General features: G+C 25.2%; 1 protein-coding gene across 3 annotated transcripts in view; it reads right to left on the bottom strand.

The window, feature by feature from the left end:
- The window catches only part of LOC117177106 (dedicator of cytokinesis protein 3), a 128,001-nt gene extending 105,634 nt beyond the window's left edge, over positions 1–22,367 (bottom strand). For all 3 annotated transcript variants that reach the window (XR_004467664.1, XM_033367596.1, XM_033367597.1), the window contains exon 1: positions 22,185–22,367. Coding sequence is in view for 2 of the 3 variants with exons in the window: in XM_033367596.1 (XP_033223487.1) it covers positions 22,185–22,221 (37 nt within the window). In the remaining variant the exon portion in view is untranslated. The remainder of the gene's footprint in view (positions 1–22,184) is intronic.
- Between the last annotated feature and the right edge of the window lie 5,004 nt (positions 22,368–27,371).

Genomic DNA, 27,371 nt, shown 5'->3' with positions numbered 1-27,371 from the left:
AAACTATGATAAAGTTTTTTGAAAAGTTTTAGATCAAAATAATTAATAGTTTAGGAGTAGTGATGATTTTAGTTAACGTCAGCGCTGGAGTTTTCGAGTGTAGCTTTTTTAACGAAAGAGAATTCACAATTATAAAATTACAGTGGTGAATGTTTTGAGTCTTAATTTTAAAATGTTTGCGCAAGAATGTGCGAAAATATAAAGACCGAGCGCGAAGCGCGAGATAAATACAACATCGAGAGCGAAGCGCGAGAACCGATAGTCGCGCGCTCTAGACGCGCTCAATTAATTTCTCAATTAATTTCTGATTATTTAAACAAATGAAATTTGTTTGAATAATTTTTTTCCTAGAAAATTTTTTTTCCCTAAAAATTATTACTAATAGTCTAGTGGGAGATTTATTAACATTAGTTCATGATTTTTTATTATTCAAAAAAATGAAATTTGTTCAAACAATTTTTTTCGAAAATTAGTTTTTTTTCGTTAAAAATTATTACTATTGGTCTAGTGGAATATTTAATGACATTATTTAATTAATTTTCAATTGTTTAAACAAATGGAATTTGTTTGAATTCTTTTTTATTACAAATTATTAATATTTCTTCAGTGGAATATTTATCAACATTGTTCGATTAATTTAATTTAATTTTTTAAAATAAAAATGATTACTTAAATATTACTAATAAATTAAATATTATTAAACTAATTATTAATCAGTAATTAATCATTACTTATGATTATTCCACTAGACCCACAGTAATAATTCTTATTTTAAAAAAATCGAAATTATTTAAACAAAATTCCATTCGTTTAAAAAATTGAAAATGAATGAACTAATGTTAATCAATATTGCACTAGACCGATAGTAATCTTTTCTATGGAAAAATGAATTTAAAAAAATTATTTAAATAAATTCCATTTGTTTAAACAATTAAACATTAATGAACCAATGTTATTGAACATTCCACTAGACTAATAGTAATAATTTTAAGGAGAAAATAATAAATTTAGAAAAAAAAATATTTTACAAACTCCAGTTGTTTAAATAATTGAAAATTACTTAACCAATGATAATAAATATTTCACTAGACCAATATTAATCATTTTAAGTAAAAAAAAAACAGAATCCAGTGCTCAAAATGTTGATTTCATGAAGAATTGATATTTTTTATTTTAAGGATAGTTTTCAGGTACTCGTGGGAGTGTGTTAGGGGTGTCAATTGTCAAACCCACAGGTTTGATACATGAAATTCTTCGTTGGATAATTCTCAACAGACCACCATACTTTTCCATCACATTTTTTCAAACCCTCAAAAATTATTCAAAAAAATCAAAAAAGTGATTTTTCCCCAAGCATTTTACATAGGAAACTTCAAGTCAAAACCGGCACCTGTTAGTAAAGTCCCCTATAAAGTCATTTCCGGGTAAATTCCATCATGGATATTAGTGTGCGAAAACTGTCGTGCCACTTAACATAATCATAAGTGACACTTTAACAAAAGTTAACAATTTCTCGAATGTTCGTTCCAGATTATAATCTATTCTCATTTATACTATGCAAATCAACGCGGTACATAATAGTTTGTTTTTTATCATAAAAACTGATTTTACCGTTAAAGTGCGATCCCTAAACTGCGCAGCAATTATTGGTTATGAAAATTATTCACGATAATAACTTTTTGATAATAATACTGAGATAGGATTTTGAGAGAAACCGAATATTCGAGATTTATATAAAGTGGTTTTTTGTCAAACGGATGTTTGTGAATCTTTATATTTTCAGGCATTCTAAATATTTAAATTAATATGCTTTTCAGAAATATTGGATTTTTTGGAAATTTTTCAGGATTTCTTCATATCCTGCCGAGATATCCTAGGGATATACCGAGGATATCATTTTGTTATGATGGATCTTTTTCCGTTGAAATTCCATTTTTTTTGGTTCAGAATGCAACTATCTGATCAAAAGATAAATGGATTCGGTTAACAATGAACTTTTTTGTTGAAAATTCAACTGTTTTGTAGAAAATTTGTATTTTTGACCAGAAAATTCAACAATTTGGTCAAAGATTCAACTATTTGGTTGTAAATTAATTTATTATTTTGAAAATTCGCATTTTTTGTAGAAAATCAATTTTTTGTTGAAAATACAACGTTTTGGTAGAAAATTGATCGGTTTTAGTTAAGGATTCAAAAATTTTGTTAGTTAAATCCAACTATTTTGAATTTTTGATATAATTTTTATTTTATTTTTTTTTTTTAAATCAACTATTAGATTTTTCGTTGAAAATTCAATTTCTTGGTCGAAAGTTGAACTACTTTCTTAAAAGATCATTGTTCTTGATAGAAGATTCATAATTATAGTTACAAAATAGTAATTTTTTTGTTAAAAGTTAATTTTTTTAAACTAAAAATGTAACTATTTCGTTGAAAATTGAACTGAATTATTATAAATGTAATTTTTTCTTGAAAATTCATATTCTCGGGTTAATTATTCAACTGTTTTATAGAAAACTTGCCTTTTTGGATTGAAAATTCTACAAGTTCATATAAAATTCAACTGTTTGGTAAAAAACTGAACTGTTTTGTGGAAAATTAGTTTGTTTTTTTCTTCATAACTAATTTTGCTTTATAAAATTTGGACAAACACGACACCCATTGTTCAAACAATTCATATTTCATTTTCAACCATGAACTTTCTTAAAAGTTCCTTTTTCTTGGTAGAAGATTCATAATTATAGTTAAAAATAAGTTGTTTTTTTTTTGTTCAAAATTAAATTTTTTAACTAAAAATTTCACTATTTCGTTTAAAATTGAATTGAATTATTATAAATGAAATTTTTTTTTGAAAATTCATATTCTCGGGTGAATTATTCAACTGTTTTATAGAAAATTTGCCTTTTTGGATTGAAAATTCTACAATTTCACATAAAATTCAACTGTTTGGTAAAAAACTGAACTGTTTCGTGGAAAATTATTTTTTTTTCTTGATGACTAATTTTGTTTGATAAAATTTGGACGAACACGACACCCATTGTTCGAACAATTCATAATAGATTTTCAAGTATGACCATATAACCGTAAAAGAGGAACTTTTAATCAAAATGTATGAATTTGCTATCTAAAAAGGCGAACGTTCAACAAAACAGTTAAATTTTTAATAAAAAAAAAAGGATGGACTTTCAAGAAAATAATTAAATTTTCAGCCAAACAGTCGAATTTTTAAATAAAAAGAATGAACTTTCAACCAAAATAGTTGGATTTTCTTAATGGGTTCCATTCATTTACTTCGGATTCACGCGGAAAAAATAAGAAAAAAGGAAAATTTGTTGAAAATAGGGAAAAAAGAGAAATTCTTTCAAAAAGGGGAATAGGGGAAAGGGTGTGAAGACCGTAATTGAATTTAAAGTTAATCGATTTTTAATATTTTCAATTTGAAAATGTCCAACTGTTAAGACTTACAATTTGAAAAAAAATAAACTTTCAATACGTATTCACGAAATTAGAAAAAGTTCAATTCTAAACGCTATTAATGAAAAAATTTGTAAGCATAAAGTTTTAATTAGAAAATATTCTATTTTTTGTTCTCAATTAGAGTCATAAAATTGCTTTTTAGTTTTGATTTTCAATTTTAAAAGTTTCATTGCGTTTAAAATTGAAACAATCGAAAACAAAAATAAAAACAGTCGTTCGATTCGACCTTTGTATTTTCATGGCATTACAAATAAAAAATAAATAAATACATAAAATTTCTCACTATTGGGCAAGTCGATTGAAAATTCTTTAAATTTTATTTAGAGGTGAGAGGGGAGTTTATGGATGTGAATAACCTTAGGTGGAAAAAACAAAAAAAATATTTTTTTCACCGAAATATAATATTCAACAGATGAAAAATTGAACCACTTTTTCACAAGAACCGTAAAAAAAATAATTTTTTGTTTAGAGAAAGTTTATGGAAGCGAATAACTTCAAATGGAAATAAAATAATCAAATTTTTTCTTCGAAATAAATTTTTTTTAATGACGAAATATGCACATCTGTTAATTTGTATCTAAAGTTGCCACGAAAAATATTTTCAATTTTTGACAGAATTTTCAATAAACTAATGAAACACATACATATTTTTAAGTTTCAAACAAATTATTTTTCATTTTTTACGTATCCTGTATATACAGATTTTTACGGATCTTAATGCAAATGGCTTATGTTTCAGGATCCTTAAAAAATAGAAAAAATTTCATTGAAACATGACAATATGTACGTATTTCCTTTGGTTATTAAGAATAACATAAAAGAATAATATTTTTTTTTTTGTAACTTTATGTACAAATTAACAAAAGTGCAAATTTTGTAATTTTTTGAAATATTACATTTCGAAGAAAAAGGTTTTCATTTATTTGTTTCGTCTACGGTTAATTACTTTTATGAACTTTATACATAAAAAAATATTTTTATCCAAATACTATAAAATAAAAAAATAAATTGTCATTAAATATACTCGCTGAAAGAATTTAAAAAAATAATTCTTTAACTACAATTTTCTAATTTGGTAATTTCACTGCAGTGTAAATTATAACTTGGTTGCGTTTTGCTATAACCATAATATTTATATTTTAACTAAAATATGTCACAATACAATGTTTGAGGAACACTTGAAGAATTATTTTCAGCTACAATGTTTTTGATCATTTCTACTACAATCTGATTGAAGACAGATTTTTTACTTTCACAGAAATAATTTTGAATGATAACAAGAAATCCAGTAAGTTTTAATTTAAAAATCAAAGACTCAAAGACGTAAAAACGAAAATTTGTTGCAAAAGTGTACATATTTTCATCAAATGTTCTTCGCTGACATTTTTTTAAAGAATATTATAATAATTATTTAACTAAAAATGTATGTTTTTTTTTTACTTTTATATAAATAATTCCTAATAATAACAGAAAATTTATCACACATTTTTATCGATTCTTGAACTATAACGATTAGATTCAAAATCATAATTAAATAATTATTCAAGGGAATAACATTTTACTTCCACAGATATAATTCCTCATGATAACAGAAAATTAATTTCCTAAAATTATTTCTCATACATAAAATATGGTTTAAAGGGTTTTTTTCGTACAAAAAGATTGTTAGAAGCAATTTAATTGTTTTCGATTTACCTGAACGTAAGGCCAACAACATAAATGAACAATTTCGACAAAATTTATTCCCCCCCCCCTGCGATTATTAAAATTTGAAATCGACTTGTCCAATAATGAGAAATTTCTTTAAAACTTTTTTCGTAATGCCACAGGAAAAGTTTTCAGCGCTTCTACCAACAAGTCTTAATCATTTTGAGCTGGTTTGGACCACCCTAATCTTGATATCAACAAGTTCCAAAATTCAGTCGTTACTAGACGCGTCAGTGACTTCCGGTCGGCAAGCTGACGCGAGATGCATCTCGATGAGTATTGTAACCCTTGTTTCATCCTCCTACAAATCTCAATGCACAGACACATAAATTCACATGTAAGCTAGTCTCGCTACTCAACATCCTGCCTCGACATTCGGCTCTATGTCCTACCACATGTTCAACAAGTGCCACAAGCGAGCCGACGAAACATAATCCTTTCAAAGTTCTGAACTTATAATTCTGATATTTTATCTTAAACCTCAGATATTACCCCATTTACGTTTCCCAATTTTTTAATTTAGAGGGATCGAACTGCAAAAAGAGCTCAAAAAAGCGAAATAGGGTAATTTTTCCAGTACACAGTGAAAGCTCTTCACCTGGGATGATTACTAAAGAGACTGATGAGAGATCTGTGTCGGAACGGTGCTGCGGAACGAAAATGCTACTTAAATAAGCTACACGAGAATTTTAAATTGATCTAAAATTTATATTTCTTCCTTTATACCATCCTACACTTCCCTTTCTCACTTTTCTTATATGAATTGCTTGATCCCCGGAAGAATGACGAGGCTAGAACCGAGTGAGAAGCTCACCCAAAAGGGATTTGGCTTAATGGTATCATAATAATAATAAAAGGAGAAAAATAGAGAAAATATTAAATTTTGTTCTACAATTAGAAAAGAAACAAAAACAATCCTATTATAAAAGTTTGTATAGTTTTTAAATAATCTTAAATTACTTTTTATTGATTACTAACATTACAGAATTTATTTTTTAAATTGGATATACTTTGATTATTGAAAATCCATCCATGGCGAAATATTACAGCTCGAGGAAACATAAAAATGGTTAAATAGTTCCTCTTCTATAAATTCCTTTATTAATAATTAAATCATGATACTTATAAGATAAATAAATATTTATTTTCAAAACGTATTATTTCAACCTTAGCTATAATTAATGCTTTGAATGTAAATTGGAAACAACACTCTTTAATGCTTCCGAGCTCAAATTAAAAATAGTTCAAGTTTGAGCGCCTAAAACATTTTATACTAGCACTAAATAGAAGCGCGCGAACCGCATGTTCACGTCCCTGGATTTTTATTTTGTAATATTAAAATCAAAATATTTAAAAATGCATAATTACCCATTTTTAAACTTTGAGATTTCTACAAATTTAAAAAAATCTCTTAGAATCTTTCATAATAATCGGAAGTCTTAACCTTTAGAGATGTTTTCGGGCAAAATTTGGTGCGTTGAATGAGGGGAAAATAGTGAGAAACATCCTGGAGACTTTTTGACCTTGATAATCGCCATTACAAGGTCAAAAACCATTTTTTTTTGTACTAAAAACTCGGTTTATACATTTATCTAGATGCGCTCAGTACGAAAATATTTGTTAGCGCACATATGATATCCAAGTAGCTAGAGTTCATTGCACTTTTGGTAGGAAAAAAATCGTCATTCTGAGGTCAAGAATGATGTCAAGATTTTTGCCACTATTTTTTTAGTACTAGGCACATAAAAATATGCATGTACCAACTTTGACGCTAAAATAGCAACAAATAAATAGATCACTTGAACTTGAAATTTCGATTTTCAAGGTCACGTCTGCGTTCAGGATTTTTTGCACTATCGTTTTCTTACTAAGCGCCTTAAAAAACATGTGCATACCAAACTATAACGCTGAAATATCATAAAAAGTTTTTTTTTATTGGCCTTTACGTTGCGGACAGGGGTGGTCTATATATCGACCACCTGGAAGGTCGGGGAATTGAAATGAGTTTTCTGTTGAAATTATGCATAAATTTTTGGTCAAATGAAAACTCGATTTGAATGGAAATTTTCCCGTCCTCTAAAGGTTAAAGCTCCTTCGAAATTGTTAACAACCCTTGAAATAAAACATATTTTCCCCCCTAAGAATCGATCGAAATTCGTTAAAATTTCTTAAAATCGAGAAAATCCATTAAAATAAAGCAGAAGTAATTTGCAGTACCTTAGATATAAATTAAATCTATGCACTAAATTTAAAAACATACTGTATTTATAAATCCGTAACAATCCTTTTTTAACATGAAGAGTTCTGAAATGTTTTTAAACAAAATCTCTTAAAATTCTTTAGAATGTTTTAAAGTAACTTGAAACCTTAAAACTCCTTTGAAATTTCAGTATGTCCTTAAAATCCCTTGAAACTGTTAAGATCGTGAGAACCAATTAAAATATGTAGAAAACATTTTGAATTTCATGAAAATAAATAAAATTTCTATCAAACACGTCCCTGGATTTTTATTTTCTTATATTAAACACATAAACTATCTAAAAAAAAAACATATTTTCCAATTTTTAAGTATTAGAGTTCTACAGATTGTTGAAACGTGTTAAATAATTTAAGAAATTATTATACTTTTGTAATTTTCATGTGTGCCAATACAATTTACGCATCTGGAGATCTTAACTGTTTCCATAAATATTGCTATTCACATATTGTTACATTTTAAATATAGCAATATTTTTTAAATTTTTATTTTAAATCCGTTATATTTAAAAAATGAAATCCATTAATAATTACATTAATTTAATTTTATACAATAAAAGTAATATTTTCAAAAAAATACATAAATTTTCAACTAAAAAACATAAATTTTCAACCAAAAATTGACTGACTGCATTTTCAATAAAAAAAATAACTTTCAGCAGAAAAAAAACGAAATCTTAACTAAGTAGTTGAATGCTCAACCAAAAAAGAATCATTTTCTACCAAACATTTGCATTTTTAACCAAAAAAGGATAAATTTATTCTAAAAAAGATGAATTTTCAACCCAGGAGGAATTTTCAACGAATAAAGAAAAAAATGTCATCAGAAATATTAAAATTTTAAAGTGAAAGAGACGAATTTTCTGAAAAAAACACATCCTAACGCAATTCAAATTTTTTCTATAATAAATGATGTGCTAAACAAACTGAATTTTTGTACACAAAATATTTAATCAAATATATGATCCCAGTTCAAAAATTAAAATGTTTAAACCTTTTAAAATTGAAAAAAACTTACATAAGATTTCTCAATTCACCCCCCCCCCCCATTAAATTAATTAATTTCTGAATTCAAAACATCTAAAAATGGTTTAATATTACAAAATCAAAATTATTTAATGTCAAACGCATATTATTTGACATTGTCTAAAAGATTAAATACAGTATCTATTCAAAAAATGGTAATTGAAGGAAGTAAAATGAAAAAATTTAACTATGAATATTTTGAAATTAATCCCCGGGGGATAAAAGAATAATAAATAAACAATTGTGTTAATTTTTAAAAGTTTAAATATAAATAAAACTATTTTTTGGTTTTATTTTGTCTCAAAGAAAAGTTTAGGGTTTTTCATTTTTAAAAAAGGAAGAGAAGGAGTTTTGTTTAAATTTATATAAATCTTTACATTAATTAAATATTACATGAAATGTATAATTAAAAAAAAACATCTGTGAAAGACTGCGCTTAAATTTTCCTAATGGTTAAAAACTGTTTTCTGCTGTTGTTTTAGTTTTTGAAAATTGTTTAAATTCTAGAACTTATTAAATTTTTGTTTAATCCAAAAAGGTCATTAAGATCAGATCTAAATCTTGCAATTCTTGTTTAAATTTTTATCTAACCAAACAATAATTTATATCATAATGTGTCTAACATAATGGCAATCGCTATTCAAATTTAAACTAAAAAATCTTTAACGTGGACAGACAGACCATCGTATTTTATTATAGTTGATTTCAAAAATACTTAATTTGTATAGATTCAATGAAAACCTATTTTACCTTTAAAGTTTTATTTAAATCCTAAATCGTCTAGTTTGAAATTAGTCCAATTTAAAAAAATTTAATCATTTATAATAGATAATTCTGTATGATAGAAAAAAAATTCACTACTCGCGGTAGCATATTCTAGTTTTCAATAGAACATTTTTTTCAAGGAATAGGGGAAAGAATGTTAACCCTAAATTTATTATATAGTTAGTAAACCATCTAATCGTACGAAAATATAAGGCTATTTATACTGGATCACAGCCCCGGTCTTAATAACACAAATTTTATTGGATTCGGAAAAACGTTCAAAGTTCGTCATCTAACACTTTTTATTCTATAAATCATGAATCATCTGGAAAATGCACATCTAAATATATATTTTATAACTTATGAATCATTGGCAAGATCAGCATTTCTAGTTTGTGAATCACCTAATTACGCTCATTTCAGTTTAAAGTTCTGTAAATGATAAAGTTTCACTTAAAGAATTGCTTTTAAAATAAGATTTATCTCTTAATACGTAATAGGTACTTAATTTTCTGCAGTTCTCAAAGTAAGATTACAAATGATTTAAATTTTCTTTTCTGTGTGATGACTATTTTTCTATATGCTGCCACAAACTAATGTGCTTGAAAACAGTGGAAAGAGTGACGAATTTAAACTAAAAACTGACTAAAAGTTCACACAAAGTGTTCGCACAAAAAAAGACCTGCAATGTCAACATCCAATCACAAATTTCGATTCTATTACACATTTCATTTATTGGCTTGTAATTAAAAGAATAGATAAAATTATATATTATTTTAATATAAAAAAATGTTTAAAAAATTGCCAAATTAAACCAGTTGTTTATAAAGTTAAATTTCCTTTTAATTTATAAGAAAGTAAAAAAAATCTGCGCTTTTAAAGAGATTAAAAAAAAGAGATCAATCATTTTTGGTTGAGAATTCAACTATTTTAATTGAAAATTAGTCCTTTTGTTTGACATTTGATTTTTGAATTATTAATTTTAAATTTTCAGTAGTACCAATAATACAGAGTTTTAATATAATTCTTTCTCCACTTTAAAAAATGTTTAAATACAAAAAATTAGCTAATTTTCAACCTTAGATTACCCCATAAGAAGTGAAAAATTATATTTTGCATGCAAAAACCAATAATGCAATTACACTACTGCCCATTCATAGGTGAATATCTATTTTTTAGTACAAAACCGTTGATTAAAAAAAAAGATTTTTCAACAAACTAGTTATATATTTTCATATAGAGATGAATTTTCAACCAAAAAAGATTCATTCCCGAAAGAAAATGTAATATTTCAACATTTCCGAATAAAAAAAATTGAAGTTCTAACAAGAGATGAATTTTCAATAAAATAGGTGGATTTTTATCAAAACCTTTATTTTTCAAACAAAATAAATTTTCTTCGAAAAAAAAGACTTTTTAATAAAATACATGACTTTTCAAACAAATAGTTGAAGATTCTACCAAAAAAACAATACATTTTCCATCAAAAAGTGAAGGTTTAAATTTACAGTTAAAAAAATAAATGGTCAATAATAAAAAAAAAAAAAACTAATTTGCACACAAACAAGAATATTTTAAAAAATAGTTCAATTTTCAATTAAAGAGATAAACTTCCAAATAAAATGATGAATCTTCAACCAAAAGAAATAATGTTAAAAAAGTTGAACGATCAACTAAAACAGATTATTAATTGTCAACAAAACCGTTGCATTTTTAACTGAAAAATCAATTTTTATTTCCCAAATTATAAATTTGCATCAAAAAATTTCATTCAGAAACAAGTATGATAAATAATTAATCAAATAGCTAAATTTTCAAAGAATAAAAATGATTAATTTTTTTTTTAAACGACGAATTTTCAACGGAAAAATTGTATTTTTAACAGAATAATTGAATTTTTAAACAAATGCTTGAAATTCCGAACAAAAATATTGAACCGCAGCCAACAACAGTTGTATTTTCAGTCAAATATTTGCATTTTTAAACCAAAAAGACGAATTTTATAGAAGGTAGTTGAATTTTCAAGATAAAAGTTCATTTAAAAAAAAGAAAAATTACTTTTCTACCGAAAAAGATTAATTTTTTATATGCAGAAAATCAACAATTGAACTTTCGACTCAAAATTATGAATTTTTAATAAAATAATTAAATTTATACCCAAGAAAGATGAATTTTCAAGCAAAAATATAGTAGTAGACTTTGCAACCAAACGGATAAATAATTGAGAAATATTTTTTACTCACGGAACTTCAAGTTTACAGAATTAAATAAATGACTAAGCTCATTTTATATATCGATCATAGCAAATAAATGAATCTTAAAATTCTTTGGAATTTTTGAAAACAAAATCTTTGAACTTTTCTCTATGCTTGTAACCATTAAAACAATGTTTTCCACACACATTTTTTTTAAATAACTATATTTTAAGATTATTTGTTTATTTTCAAAATTGGAAACGTCAGAGTTGTAGAAAAAAATGTTCCCTAAAAAAGCCGCAATTTACTAAAATCCAACCATTCTTTTAAAATTGGTAAGAAGTTCAGGAAAAACAAATTTAATTACAAAAACTATCGTTAAAACAACTATTTTTTGTAAGTTTTAATCTTTTTTCATAACAAAAAATTGGTCTTTCTTTCATAAGACATGACTAATTTTTGGCGCAAATACCTTCAAGTGACTGAAAAATAACTTGAAAAAATGACTGCAGTGGTAGTCCTGTATAATGTAGAACTACCGTTCAAATTAAAAATATCCCAAAGAGACCACCCTGGGAGGTCATGCTAACCATCATCGCGAATTTTAGACCTACAATTGTGCACGGAGCCTCAAGGCTTTCCCAGCTTTTCCCCGAGAATTAAATCAATATCTTCCCTTTCAGTATAAAACACATTCGCGAAGGGGAACTTGGGCTTGGGTGAGAGTTCGTAGGGTCTCCACATCTGTGATATGACATTTGTATATAAAAATACTCTAGACGAGGAACCTTAATGCATATTGAAGGGGCGGTTTAAACTTTAATAGGTCTGACTAAACGTATCCTATACAATCATACGAAATCAATAAAACGGCAAAAAACAGTTGAAGAATTATAGTAATTCAAGATAATGCAAATTTGATTTGACTGAACTCAATGAATTAAAAATGTAGACCTTATAGACCAAAATGATCTTAAAGTAGGAGAAAGGGGATCATTTTTTTAATGGAAATATGGGAATAATAGGGAAATAAGCTTTTTTAAATAAAACTAATGTACGTACCATATTTAATTCAGTATGAACCGCTCAAATTACTAAGATTTCAAATCGAAATATACTGCATTCTCAACCAAATATTTGAGTTTTTATAAAAAAAAAAAACATCTTTATCAAAAGAGATAAATTTTCAACAAAAAATCAATTCAAGCCCTCCTTTTAATCAAATTATTGAATTTCTGGGCAAAAAGTTTAATTTTATAGAAAACAATCGAATTTTCAACAGGAAAAGTTAAGTTTTCAACAAAAAAAAAGTCTAATTTTATTTAAGAAACATTAATTTTCTATGAAAAAGATGAATTTTCGACCCAACAAATATTGCAATTTAAATTTTTTAAGTCACCTGAATTCAACAAAGAGGCGCGAATTTTCAACAAAATATATTAATTTTCCACCGCATAGTTTAATTTTCAGAAAAAACAATTTATCTTCCAGCAAAAAACAAACGAAAAAAATATTAATTCTCAACAAAAAATATTACAGTTTATATTACAATTTAAAGAAATTATAATTTATAATTAAAAACAGTCAACCAAAAATGACAAATTTTCGACAAAACAGTCAAAAATTAGTCAAAAATTTGCATTTTTAACCAAAAAGAAGAATTTTTAATAAGACAAATATAATCGATAATATTTATATCAAAAATATTTTTATTTTTAATCAAAATCAGTTGTACTTACACAAAAAATAAGAATTTTCAACAATTTCAAGTAGTTAAATATTCCAGTAATAAAAGGAATTTTGAAACAAAAAAAAAAGAAGAATTTTCAACTACGTAGTTGAATTTTTCACCAAAAAATACGAGTTTTCAAAAAAAAATACATGAATTTTCCACCAAATAGTTTTAAAAATTCCTCTTCAACCAAGAAACAAACGATATTTCAATATAATTGTTAAATTTTCAACCGAAGAGATCAATCTTCAACTAAAAAGAAACAATTTCCAACAAAAATGATAATACTTGATATTTCAATTGAACAACATTTCAATTTGTAATCATTAACAGTTGAATTTAGCAAAACATTCAGTCAAACATTTGCATTTGTAACTAAAAAAATATGAATTTTTAAAAAGTAGTTTAACTTTCAAGTAAGTAGTTAAATTTGTAACAAAAAATGACGAACTTTTAACGAAAATTATAATATTTGATATTTCAACCAAAAAGGAAAACTTAATTTTAAATCAAAAACAGTTGAATCCAGCAAAAAAATGAATTTTTAACTAAACAATTAAATTTTAAATCAGAGATGAATCATTAACCAAAAAATGGATTTTAACTCCTAAAAGATGAATTTCGAAAAACAAAAATTTATTTTCAAACACGAAAGACGAAGGTTGAATAAAATAAATAAATCTGAAACCAAATTGTGGAGTTTTTAATAAAAAAACATGAATTCTGAACCAAAAATATTATAGTAGACTTTTTAACCAAAAAAGGAGACTAAGAAATAGAATTATATTATTTGACAAATGTTTAAGCCAAAAAGAAATTTTTTGAAAAAGCCGTTGAACTTTCAACAAAGAAAGATGAATTTTCAATCGAGAAAAATTATACTTTTCTACCAAAAAAAGATAAATTTCCTATCCAAAGACGAACGTCCAGAAAAAGGTTGAATTTTCGATAAAAAAAAGAATCTTTAGAATTTGTAGCCAAAAGAGATGAATTGTGAACAAAAATATAACAGCAGACTTTTAACCAAAAATAGTTGGATTTTCTTATTGGGTTCGATTAATTCCGTTCGAATTTGAGGGAAAAAAACAATAAAAATGGGAAGTTTCTTAAAAAAGTAGAAAAGAGAAGTTTTAAAATGCAAAAAAATTTCAAGCTGAAATTAAAGAATAATGTTTTTTGCTTCAATTACATCTACTTTTTCACCATGCCTCTATAATATGAAAGTGTTCTCAATTGAAATAAAAAGATGACTTCCAGTGCACTCATTTCCGTCTGAGATTGATGTAGATACACCAAGCCTCAGATAATACTCATACTTTATCCACGCGCAATAATGGGTACAATAATTTAGCCACACATCATTTACTATAAATGCATTTTTTCCAGAAAAGTGAAAATACAGTATTTTCCACGAAAAAGGAAAAAAAATATGGAAAAGATGTAATATTAAATTTTACATGTAGAAAACAAGAAATAATCTTTTCATAAGAAATTTTACATTTTTAAATAAACTTAACAGATTTTTTAATCATTTCTGCCCATTAAATAATTTTTTTTAATCGGATGTACTTAGGTCGATGGAAATCTATTCACACGGAGAAATAAAAAGGCCGACCTTAAGATTAAACATTAATTTTTACATGCAGAAAAGAAGACACAATCTTTTCATAAAGAAATGTTACATTCTTAAATAATTTTAATTATTTCTGCCCATTGAAAAATTGAGTTAAAAAATAGATATACTTAGGTTGGAAATTTATTCGCGAATGTTTAAAAGAGTTATACAAAAAAATGTAACGAATAAACAATTTTTATATATTTAAAATCGTCATACTTGTAAGTAGAATTACATATTTCTTTTCAAGATTGGTCATTTCGGCCTTACTATAATTAATAATTAAAAAACAATAATAATAATAAACATTAATAGTTTAAGCACCTACAATATTTTAGGCTTCAAAAATATTTTCTTTGTGTTGACTCAGCGAAAACATATTTTAGTTTTAAATCGCCTGAAATCGCTTTTAAGATTTAAAAATAAAAGTTTGAGACTGTTCAATATTCCTATAAAGATTTAAAATTCAAGTGGATCAAATTTTAACGTTAAGCTACACATTTTTTAAGTTAAAATATTTAAATTTCAGTTGATCAACTCATGGAATATTCCATTTTTAATTATTTAACTATGTACATTTCAATACAAAAATTTTCACTTCCTAATACTTCTTTTCAAAACTATTATATATTTTTTTATTGTTCTAATGTAATAGTGGATAACAACTTATAAACTTTTTGAGAGTATTTTTCGAAAACAAGAAAAAAAGGGGAATTTAATTCTCTTAGTGTGTTTGGAATAAAATTATAGTTCTTCTGCTTTTTAAATTATGTTCATCCGCCTGCATCTAGCAACATTAAAACAGTTTCACATATAAAGCTTTGATAAAAAAAATAGAGTCATCATAGTATTTAGCAGTGCTAACACGCGTACTGTCGGTCAAGTTTTTGCAGTATCCGGTCTTTCAACTCTCTCACAAAGCTCCCTAATTGAGAGCTACTGACTCTCTTAAGCATTACACTGGATTTAAAAATTTAAATGTCTTTTAGATGAAATGTCCTCTCTGTCCAAAAATACCCATTACTACCTTGCGATAGACATTTTCCTACAGGTACTAAACTATAGTTAATTGGAATGTAAATATTAAAATTTCAAGCAAAATTTTTCACGATCATTGAACTTAAAAAATTCAAACTATTAAAGCTAAAAATGGTTAAATTTGAATCTTTCAAAACTGAACTCGAAACTGAAGCCCTAAAAGTGAACAATTTTGAATTTTAAACTTTTAAGGCCATATAAATTTATCGAACAGTTGAAAATTTTTTGTTTGAAAATGTATATAATTTTAAGCATTTTTAAGCAAGAAAAATGACAAATTAAATGATTAAAAATGTTGTTTTAAACGAACAGTTTTTAAATTAGGAGTTAAATGATTTAAACTTTAAGTCGTTTAAAATTGACAATTGTTCAATTGTTACTGATAAATACACCAATATTCAAAATTAACTTACAAATTAAAAAATGTTAAAATGGAACCATTCAAAGTGAAAGTTTCGTACTTTGAAATTTTAACAATTCAAACCTTTATGTTTCAAATAATTCAGTTTCAAATTGAATAGTTTTGAACATTTAAGTAACACATTTAAAAAAACTGGAAAATGGTTCAAAATGGAGTTTTTTGACTGAAACAATATTTGAATAGAATCTCTGAAATGGAATAAAAGTTTTTAATTATGAATCTTCTAATCGTTCAAATTTTAATACTCGGACGACAGTTCAATTTTGGAAACCATTCAATAATTTATACTCAGAGTTGAACAACAAAAAGACAAATTTTCTATAAAAAAAGTAGACTTTTCGAATCGAATATATGAATGTTTAACAAAAAAGTTAATTTTCAACATAATAGTTAATTTCTAACCAATGAAATTAACGTTGTCCAATTATTTCTATAACCAAGCAGTTCTAATTCAAAAAGATCAATTTTCAAATAAAATAGACAAATTTTCAATAACAGAAAAGAATTTTCAACCAAAAAGAAGAATTTTTCACCGAAAAAATTCATATTCTACCAAAAAAAAAAAAAAAAAAAAAAAAAAAAAAAAAAACAATTTTCAGCTAAATATTTCAATATTTAACTAAAGAAGATAAATTTTCAGTAAAAAAGTAAGTAAGTTGAAAAAAAAAACATTCGAAAAGTCGGATTTCCATGAAAACAAAACAAAATTACTACGAAACAGTTGAATTTCCAAAGCAAAAATATTAATCTTCAACAAAAAACTTATTTTTCAACGAAGTAGTTAACTCTTTACCAAAATAATTAAATTTTCAACTCAAAAAGATGCATTTTTAACAAAAACAGATTAAATTTCTACGATACGAGATGAATTTTTAAACCAAATAGAATGATTTTAATAAAATTGTTGAATTTTAATGAAAACAATAACATTTTCAACGAATAAAATGGTAAAATAACACAAATAAAAAAATATAAGTTAGTAATTAAATTAAATTATTATTATTTCTGTCATCGTCAAACAAATACCATGAAACTACAAAATATTGAAAGAGGGCAAGAGAAATTACTAATCGGCGAGGAAATTCGAGTCCTCTGGCTTTGTCGTTAAAAAATTGAGCGAAGAAAAAATGGCAGCTCAATGAATGAATCATCATTTTGAAGATCAAATTGTTGTACGTTGATGAACCTGAAATTAATGTTTTTTTTCAAGGTTATAGACATAAAAATCTCAAAAAAGTAAGGAAATTTGACAGTTTGTAATGAAAATGAACTTTAGAGCATTATTTTTTATTGAAAAAATATTAAGAAAAATCTTTACAAAATCAAAAAGGTACTTTGAATATTTCTCAACCAATATCCGTTGGAAGATTATGAAAATATAAGTAGCTGCCGAGTTCATTCTCATCTTTCCTTTTTTAAAAAATACATACTTTTTGAAAATTGTTTATAATTAAGGATATTTTAAATAACTCTAAAATTTAAATTACTAATGTAGAAAAAAAAGTAACTTCTTATAATCTGAAAATTTTCCAGCGTCAATTAGTTATTAATGTTTAAAGATACTTTGTGATTTTTTAAAGATTTGCTTTCCTATTTTTTCAATAAAAAACATAGCTCTCGAATTCACTGTCGTTCAAAACTATAAAATTTCTTTACTTTCTATGAGATGTTTAGAGGCCTGTAAACCATAAAGAATGTCTGGCATATTGGTTTCAGACTCATTAAGCTACATTTTTTCTTCATTCAGTTTCTAACGTCAACGCCAAAGGCCTCGAAATTTCTCGCCAATAGGAGGCATAAATTCTTTCCCCGTATGTCCGTTCCGTAATTGGTTGCTCTCGTTCCAATCCAGTCCCCTCTATATACTTTGAAACTTAGCTAACATTCATTGCTGAAATGACAAGAAAATTCCTTTTTACTTAAAAACCCTTTTTCACTTCGCGTGACAGAAATATTTGACGCAATTTCTTGTAAGGGCTAACACACACCATGAAAAACTTTAAAATAGTTTTACCAAGAACTCGCAGGCCTCGGATTCCCATTGGAGATCGAAATTGTGTAGTGTCACAAATTTTTAAAAATAGTGTCAATATGTCATATATTTTTGACGTATAAAAAACGAACTTTCATGTTTATTTAAAATGTTATTCTTTAGTCTAAATTATCAAAACTCATAATATTTATCTATCATAGGCTTCACAGAATTTATCCTTTTTCAATTAAATGCAAGGTCAAATTATAGAACCCAATGAGAAAGTTCAACTACTTTTAGTTAAAATCTCATTCTTTTCGATTGAAAAGTCTACTGTTAAATGTTTGGTTAAGAATTCACCTGTTTTAGTTAGTTGAACATTTTATCATTTGGTTTAAAATTTAATTATTTGGTTAAAAATTCTTTCTTTAAGTTAATTTTTTAATTTATAATTTAACTACGCCGTGTTTCTTTCAAGTGAATCTTCTTTAGTTAAGAATTTAACTATTTCGTTGAAATTTTTTTTTTTTTAAACGTAAATATAATTATTCCATTTAGGGTTCAAAATTTATCTGCTTTAGTTGAAAATTATTATATTTCGTTGAAAATTCGTCTTTTTGGTATAAAATGCAACACGCTAATTGAACTTTTTTTCTTGGATAGAAAATTTGTTTAAATTGAAAATTCAACTATCTTGTTGAACATTCACTTTCATGGTTTGAAAATTAATTTCTTTTTGCATATATTTTACATTTTTCGGGTAAAAATGCAACTGCCTGATTTAAAAATAATCTATTGCGGTTAAAATTATATTGAAAATTCGTCTTTTTTATATGAATACAATTTATACCTAATGCAATTTAACTTAAGGTGTTTTATTTGAATTTTCAAGGAAAGAAATAAATATACAACAAAACAAAAAAACAATCAAATTAATTTTATACTAAAAGATGATTTATTAACTAAAATAAGAAATCTTCAACATCAAAACAATAAATTTTCAACCAAGAAGATTAATTTTCTAACAAAAAAGACGAATTTTCAACTAAAAAAGATAATTTTCGAACCTAAAATGGAATAATTAAATTCACTTTTAATAATATAATTTTGAACCCTCAAAAAAATACAGGTTCTATTTTAGGTTAAAAATTAATTTATAGCTAATTAAAAACGAATTTTCAATTGAATTCATAATTAAATTTTCAAATAAAAAAAACAAGGTTTTTCGATAAAAATGACCTAAATTTTAAACGAAAAATGCAATGATTGATATTTCAACCAAAAAATATTTTAATTTGCAACACAAAACAGTTGAACTTAACTAAAGAAGGCGAATTTCCAACACAATAGTTAAAAGAGCTCGATCAAAAAAGATTAGTTTTCAATAAAGCAGTTGCCTCTTTAACCAAGAGAGAAAATTTCTACAGAAAGAGATGTTTTTCATACAAAAAACAAAAAAACGATCTTTTTATATAGAAAGATTTTTCAGTCAATACAGGAAAAAAGTGTAATTTTCATACCAAGAAAACGATTTTCAACAAAATAGTCTTTCAACCCGAAAATATGAATTTTCAAGAAAAAAAGTTATTATCCGACTAACTATTTGCATAAAATTGTATGCTCATTCCATAAGTATATGAACTATACAAATAACTTTTTCAACGTAAAAATTTCCATTTAAATAATTGAGTACGATCTGTACATGTTGCTTATTTTAAATACTTTTCAGAACTGTCTGAGGTTCAAAATTTCAGGAAAAAAAAACATTTATGCAATTTATGTACGGTCCTTAATCAGCAATTGATATCTGGTACACTGTGATTAGCGAAGAAGTTTAAAAATATTTTTCAAGGAAAAGCAAAGAATTTGCGAGGAAAATGGGAAAATTGTAGAAAATTTAAAAAGGAAAATTGTAAGAATTGATCCTTAATATAAGATTTTTAATATTTTTGAAACAGTAATGAATAACTTCGAATGTCAAGCGTCTGAATTTAAAAAATTAAAATTCAGAGGAATTTAAATTATATTCTTTATAATTAAAAGCGTTCAAAGATACACAATTAAAGATTGGAAACTTTTCGATTTGAATAATTTCAAATTCAAAATAATTAAAAATATAATATTGAAAACTAAATTGAATATTTCAAAGGCAAAGCTTCTGGAATTCTAAAATTTCAAATTGCTATTATATAAGAAAATTATAATTTAACATTACAGCTGTTTAAACCAAATTTTCTAAAATTAAAAATGGATTACATTCTAAAAAAAAAACTTTAAGAATAAATGGTAATTTTAAATAGGGAACATTAAAAATGAAAATATTTCTACCCCGCAAAGTCAAACCTTAAACGAATATGAGCTTAATTAAAAATTTAAAAAAAACTAATCACCAAGAATAGTGACATTAAATCTTCTTTTATACTCAAACCCTGGAAAATTTCAATTATTTGAAGTAAATTTAAATCGCTTAAAAATTAATAGTTTTTAAATTGCTAATTATACTTTCCAAAACTCAACCAATTCGATTTTAATTGCAAAATTAAAATTTATGAAAAGGAAAAATGATAAATTTAGCTTTCATCATGAAAGTTCAGAATTCTGAAATTGTAACTATTTACTGATATATCAACTTCAGATAGTTTAATTTTCTTTTTTTTAAATATTTTAAACCCAATTTTTAATTTTTTAATTTCAAATCTCCCATTAGAATTCATCCCATTCATTCTAGAAATTTTTGAATCAAATATTTTTCAATTTGAAATGATTTGTTTAAATATTCAACTAAAAATCAGACAACATTAATATCTTTTATTTAAAATTTAAAGTAAAAATGAAAAATACAAAACAATATTGCAATGATTTTATTTTTTTTAATTGTACAATATTAAGACTTTCAATTCGAAACTGCTTTATATTGACATCTAAAATTATTAAATTTAACGAAATGGTCCAGAAATTTTGAATTTGAAACTACAATATTGTGTCATTTTATAATTCGAAAACTCCAAAAATTAATTTAAGAAAAAAATTTAGTTTCAAGGCCGCAAAGATTAAACTGTTTTAGAATTGCACATTAGAAACTAAAATTATAGGAACTTTAAGGACTTTAAAAAAATTATTAAAAAGATCATATCATATAGTATCAACTGACATTTAAAACGACTGGATAGATTTTCCTTTACTAAAAGATGTGACTTCTTTCAATTAAGAAACCACTCCCATTTAAAACGTTCAAAATATTGTGAACCTTTAAAGTTTAATTATTCTAAGCATTAAAAATTATCTCCCGGTGTAATATTTTTCTCCCGGTTTTCCCAATTCTCCCGGGTGGATGGCCACCCTGGTCATTTTTTCGCAATAGTGGCAAAATAGTGTCAATAGTGCGGCGAGTCCGTGGCCTGAACTTGAAATAAAATGTTTCTTCAAAAACAACAAAAGTTCGTTTAAGATTAAATTGATTTAGAAAAAAAGAGGAATTTTCATGCCATCAAGCACCCGCGTGTTTTTTAATAGTTTGTGGCTCTATTAGAAAATCTCTGGGGGGTAGTTGGAGACACGCAAATCCTAATAAACTAACCTCTTCGAGTCGGAAAGATTGAATTGAAATGAAGAAAGAAAATGACCAGGAGGAGACTCAGGTTACTTTATCACCCTGCAATTTTTCATTGTGAATTAGTCCGACAATGCAATCAAGCCTTCTTTATAACTCATGTGCGATCAATGCATGAATGGACTTTTGTATACGTTACGCACACACGCATGTTTACAACGTTAGTTGTAAGTTGACGTAGCAGGCTATGAACTTTGGAAAATATAAAATTCTCAAGAGGTGGAATCTTAGTTGGCAAATGTCTCTGACGATTCCGGTGTCCGATGCGAATCGTAATCGAATCAAGCGGAAATAAATGAGTCAAACGTCGCATTCGTGGTTTGACAGTTCTGAAAGGAAATCACTAAAAGAAAGAAACGCTAATGACACTCACCGACGCCATATTTAGTTGTTTTCGTCGTAGTCCACATCTTGAGGCTACATGCTTTTCCGAACGAAAAATGTGTATCACTGTATCACGAAATTTTCAAAAACACAAACATTATAGGGTGTGTTTCATGGTATTCTTTTACACTTCAGCCCCGCTGGCCCGATGTTGCCTTGCCTACTGAATGTACTGAACTGGCAACAATGGCGCCTGCTCGCCTGTTTTTCAGTCACGTGGTTCCAGAAATCGCCCGCGAACTTTGAACTAGTAGTCTAAGAGGTCTTCCTATCTAAAGAAATAGGTGGGACAAAATTATGAAAAATCTCGCACTAATTGTTCTTAAATATCTATTCTTTTGAATTTTCTAGCACTTTTTAAATCGAAATTTCCAAATTTGGAATTTTAATTCTTAAAATTTATTTTTTTAAGAAAAATTTTTTAATGTAAATTATTGTTTCTCTCTGTTAATAATGAAGACAACAATCATTTTTTTAACGTTTTCACCCAATTTTAAAACTGTTAAAAGGATTCTATTCCTTAAGTTAATAATTCGTGTAATTTTTTCAAAATTTGTGTGATCTTTTTTGTAAAGTAATTCCAAATTTTCAAGTAATTTTGTTTGATGATACAATTTATTTCTGAATGCTTCTTTCTAAACAATGTTGTATGATGAAAACTAAAAATGATTTCGATTTTATTCTCGGATTTATTTTAAAACATGAAAGTTTTTAAAATAACAAAAAAAAAATGATTTTACATGATTTCAAGACATTTTAAACAAAATTTAGATTTTACAGAATTTTGAAATGAAATTTTGAATGGGTTCTTAAGATTTTAGGGAAAATGTAAATTGATTTTTTATTTTGACAAATTAATTTTAAGAAAATATACAAAAAGATTTAAACAAATTTCAAATGATTTCCTAAAATTACGAAAAAGAATGTCGAAGATTTAATAATAATAAAAAACACATTTAAAAGTTTTAAAAAATTACAAAATACACTGAAACTTTGAAAAAAATATATGTATTAAAAGTGATTCTTTATCTTCAAAAATTAATTTGAAGAGAATATTCAGCAAAATTTTCAAAAATCACGAAAGATTTCCGAAGTTTCGAAAAGATATTATATTTCTGAGAAAATTTTTAATAATTTTCTTATTTTACCAAATTTATTTCTAGACTACACGGAGACATCACAGAGTCTGAGACTTTTAATCACGTAAAAAATTGTAGCTTCTAAAATCACGCGCTTTCGTGAATTAATCTCTTGAAATTGTTCTCCCTGTATATTCAAATTTTTTTTGAAATATTCCAAAATATTTCCAAAATTTTCAAAAAAAGAATCTGGAATATTTTACGATTTTTTTTTAATTTTGCAGAATTTTTTTTCAAGATTCCGAAAAAATTCGAAACATTAAAAATATATTTAGAAACTTTAAAAAAGTTTGAATAATTTAAAAAAAAAATGTTCTAAATTTTTCTTTCTTTCTTGAAGCAAAATCATTTCTGATAGAAAATTCAACAATTTTGTTGAAAATTCAACTTTTTTGATTCGAAAAAAAATTTGTTTGAATAAAGATTCAATTATATTGTTGAAAATTCTTTTTTTTCTATGAATTCAACTGTTTTTGATTTTAATTTTTAATTTTTAATTATTATTTCTTCAGATTGAAATATCAACTATTACGTTTTCCGTTGAGAGTTCAGAATTTGATTTGAAAATTTGTCATTTTTGGTAGAATATTATCTTGAAAAAAAAAAGAAATAATTATTCAAAATTTTTATTTTGTATTAAAAATTATTTTTCCTCTCAAATCAAAAAACTGCGCACATGTAGTGGGCGATTGATAATACTAGTGTCTAAAAAATCGATCCTGGAATTTTCGTTCTTTCACCGCACCTCGAAAAATTATGATTTGTCATTCTTTTTAAATGTGAGATTTAAACATGAGAATTAATGATTGAGGTAAAGATAAAAGTTTACTTGAAACTATCCAAAGAATACTCATCCATAATATCCCCATTTAATGAAAAAATATTCACGAAAACCCTAATTTTTTACATGTTTATTTTTATAATTTAGTAAATAGTTCAACGCGTGATAAGCTAGAAAAATTTTGAATGATTTTGCGGGTAGTAGTAATTTCAAAAATGGCGAAAAACCGTTTTCTTTAATTGTTTTTTTTTTAAATACCGTAAAATCTTTTTAATTCTTTAAAATTTTTGGAAATACCTAGAAACATTTTAAAATCTCTTTAAATCTTTAGAATTCTCAATTCTTGTAAGTTATTTGAAATATTATAAAATTCCTTAAAAATGTTTAAAATCTCTTGAAATTTCCTTCGAATCCTTTAAAATATCCTAAAATATTTCCAATCTTGCAAGATTATGGAAAGTTTTTAAAGCTCCTGAAAAATTCCTGGAATTTAAAAATATCCTATAAATCTTTAGAATCATTTGAAATTCATTCAAATCTTCAAAAATATCCTTAAATTCTATAGCAGGATGGTCATTTTAATCGACGAAATAAATGCCCGGCCATTTTCCGGTTCGCAAACATTTTTCACGGTCAATGAAATTTAAAAAATGATACACTAAAGCTACAAAATTTTCCACTTCAGGTAATGAAAACTAAGCATTAAATGAAAGCAATCAAAGTGGAACTGTTAAATTTTGAACTTTTAAAATTAAAATTTAAAAGTTTTTAATTAAAGAATATTGTATTCAAATGCTCAATAATTTACGCGTATAAAATTGAAGGCACTAAGATTTTTCAATATATAAAATATAAATCCACGTTATCAGAAGATTTGCATGATAATTTTTAATATTGCTAAATATTCAATAATTAATGTTTTTTTTAATTAAAAATTTCAAATTCAATGGGTTAAAAATTGAATATTTTAGACTGAAACAATATTTTAAACTTAATAACATCCTTTAATTAATAATATATTATTATGAATTATTTTTAAGTTGAAAATAGTTTATAAACTTTCAGTCACACGTTCACATTTGTTTAATGACTAAGACTTTCAAATTGAAATCGTTTAAGTTTTAACGTTAAAATCTGAAAATTCTTAAATTTTAAACTGATTTAAATCGTTTTGTCGAATTGCTTTTGTTCATTTTTTATTACTTAAAGTACAGATAAATTTTAAAAAATTATTTATTAAATAAAAATGCTTTTTATCCAAAATTTTCAACATCAAAGGCTTTTATTTTTTATTTGTTCAAGTCTTTAAGAAAGCATTTAAAAATTCTTTAAATTAAAAACGTAAGCTTAGAAATAAAAATTTTAAACGGAAAAGTTTTAAGGTAAAAAAATTTTGAACGCATTGTAAGATAAATAATATCATAATTGAAAAACACAACAATTCCACTAATTATTCAAGAACTGTTAAAATCGTCAAAATGAATTTTTTTTCAAGAGATTTCAAGAGTGCCAAGGAATTTCAAAACCTTTAAAAGGATTTTAACTACTTCAGGCAATTAAAGAAATATCCCAAGCAATTTTCAATTGATTTCAGTGATTTAATAATTTTCAAAATATTTCCGTTTAAAAAATATTTTAGGGTATTTGAAATGTTTTATAATATTTAAATGGCCTTTCTACGAATTTACTCACACGAATTAAGAAATTTCAAAGGATTTCAAAGATATGAAATAATTTTAAAAAATTCCAAGAAGCTTCAATTAAACAAAAAATCAAGGGCTTGAAAAAATTTCAATGTATTTTAAGAGATTTCAAATGATTTTTAATATTTTAGGGTACTTCCAAGCTTTTCAAGAGATTTATAAAAATTTAAGACTTTAAGTTAAGTTAAGTTTTAAGTTTTATAAGAAATCTGATAAAAAATGAATATATTGAAATCTCACAATATTTAAAAAAATCAATGATAATATGTAGATTACGAAAAAAATTAATATTAGTCATTTCTGAAAAACACTGAGATCTAAGAATTTTTAAATAATTATTTATTTCAGGGTCTGGCCATTTTAATCGCTAAAAAAGTCTTAATTTTTTTAAATGTGAATGTTAATTGGGGTGAAGTTTCTTGTATTCTTAAGGATATTGTGGGATGATTTGCAAAGCTTTAAAAAGTTATTTCAGTTTTTAGAGGTTTAGAAAAATTAGATTTTGTCCTTTAAAAACTGAAAATATTATGCATATTTTGCAGATTACAAAAACACATCATATTAGCGATTTCTGAAAAATGATGAGATTTACGAATTTTAAAATCTTTATTTAATTCAGGTTCTAGTAATTTTCAGATAGTTCGCAAAGTTTCTGAACATTATTTTAGTATTTTGAGGTTTTTCAAAACGATATTCTGTCCTAAAGACTGAAAATATTAATTCCAAAAACTCCTGAAATTATAATATTTCTGAGAAAATATAAAAAATTAATTTTTAAAAATCAATAAAATAGTTCAATTTTAATCGGCAGAAATAAATTTGCAACTAAAACAATTTGTGAACCAAACTGAAACCAAGAAAATTAGTTTTTTAACCAAAATTCAAATGAATTTTAATTCAAGAATAATTATCTTTAAAAAAGTCAATTTTTTAATTTTCAATGAAAGAGATGAATTAAAAAAATTTCAAATTAATTAAACTGACAACCAAAAAATGATTTAAAAAAAAATTAATTTTTAAGCATCAAGAATGATTTTCAACTAAAAGCGACGAATTTTTAATAAAATAGAGGAATTTTCATCCAAATGGTTAATTTTTAACTAAAAATGAACAAGTTAAATTTTCTGTAAATCAATTTTTAACCAGAAAAACTGGTAATCATCAAAACAGTTTATTTTGAACCAAAGAAATGACTCTTTAGATACAATAAAATAGGACAAATTTTCAACCAAAGAGAAGAAACTTTAACTGATAAAATTTTAATAAAAAACAGTTGAATTCTACCAAAACAACAAAACAAACAAGACGATTTTTCTCCAAAACAGTCTTCTTTTAATTTGAAAATATGGTTGTTTATAAAAACTAGAAAAATTCTGAAAACATATAATTTGAAAAGTCCTTTCAGTTAAAAATATTATGTTTGTGAAATTCAGAATTATACATTTTTAAAGACATTATATTTATTATAAAATTTTATACAATTATATATTGTATTATACATTTTGAAGATTCACAATTGAAAACTTTTCAATTTTAAAAATGAATAAATAAAA

The sequence above is a fragment of the Belonocnema kinseyi genome, chromosome 7 (genome assembly GCF_010883055.1).
Source record: "Belonocnema kinseyi isolate 2016_QV_RU_SX_M_011 chromosome 7, B_treatae_v1, whole genome shotgun sequence".
In the NCBI taxonomy this organism is placed as follows: domain Eukaryota; kingdom Metazoa; phylum Arthropoda; class Insecta; order Hymenoptera; family Cynipidae; genus Belonocnema; species Belonocnema kinseyi.
This window is presented reverse-complemented; position numbering and strand designations above follow the sequence as displayed.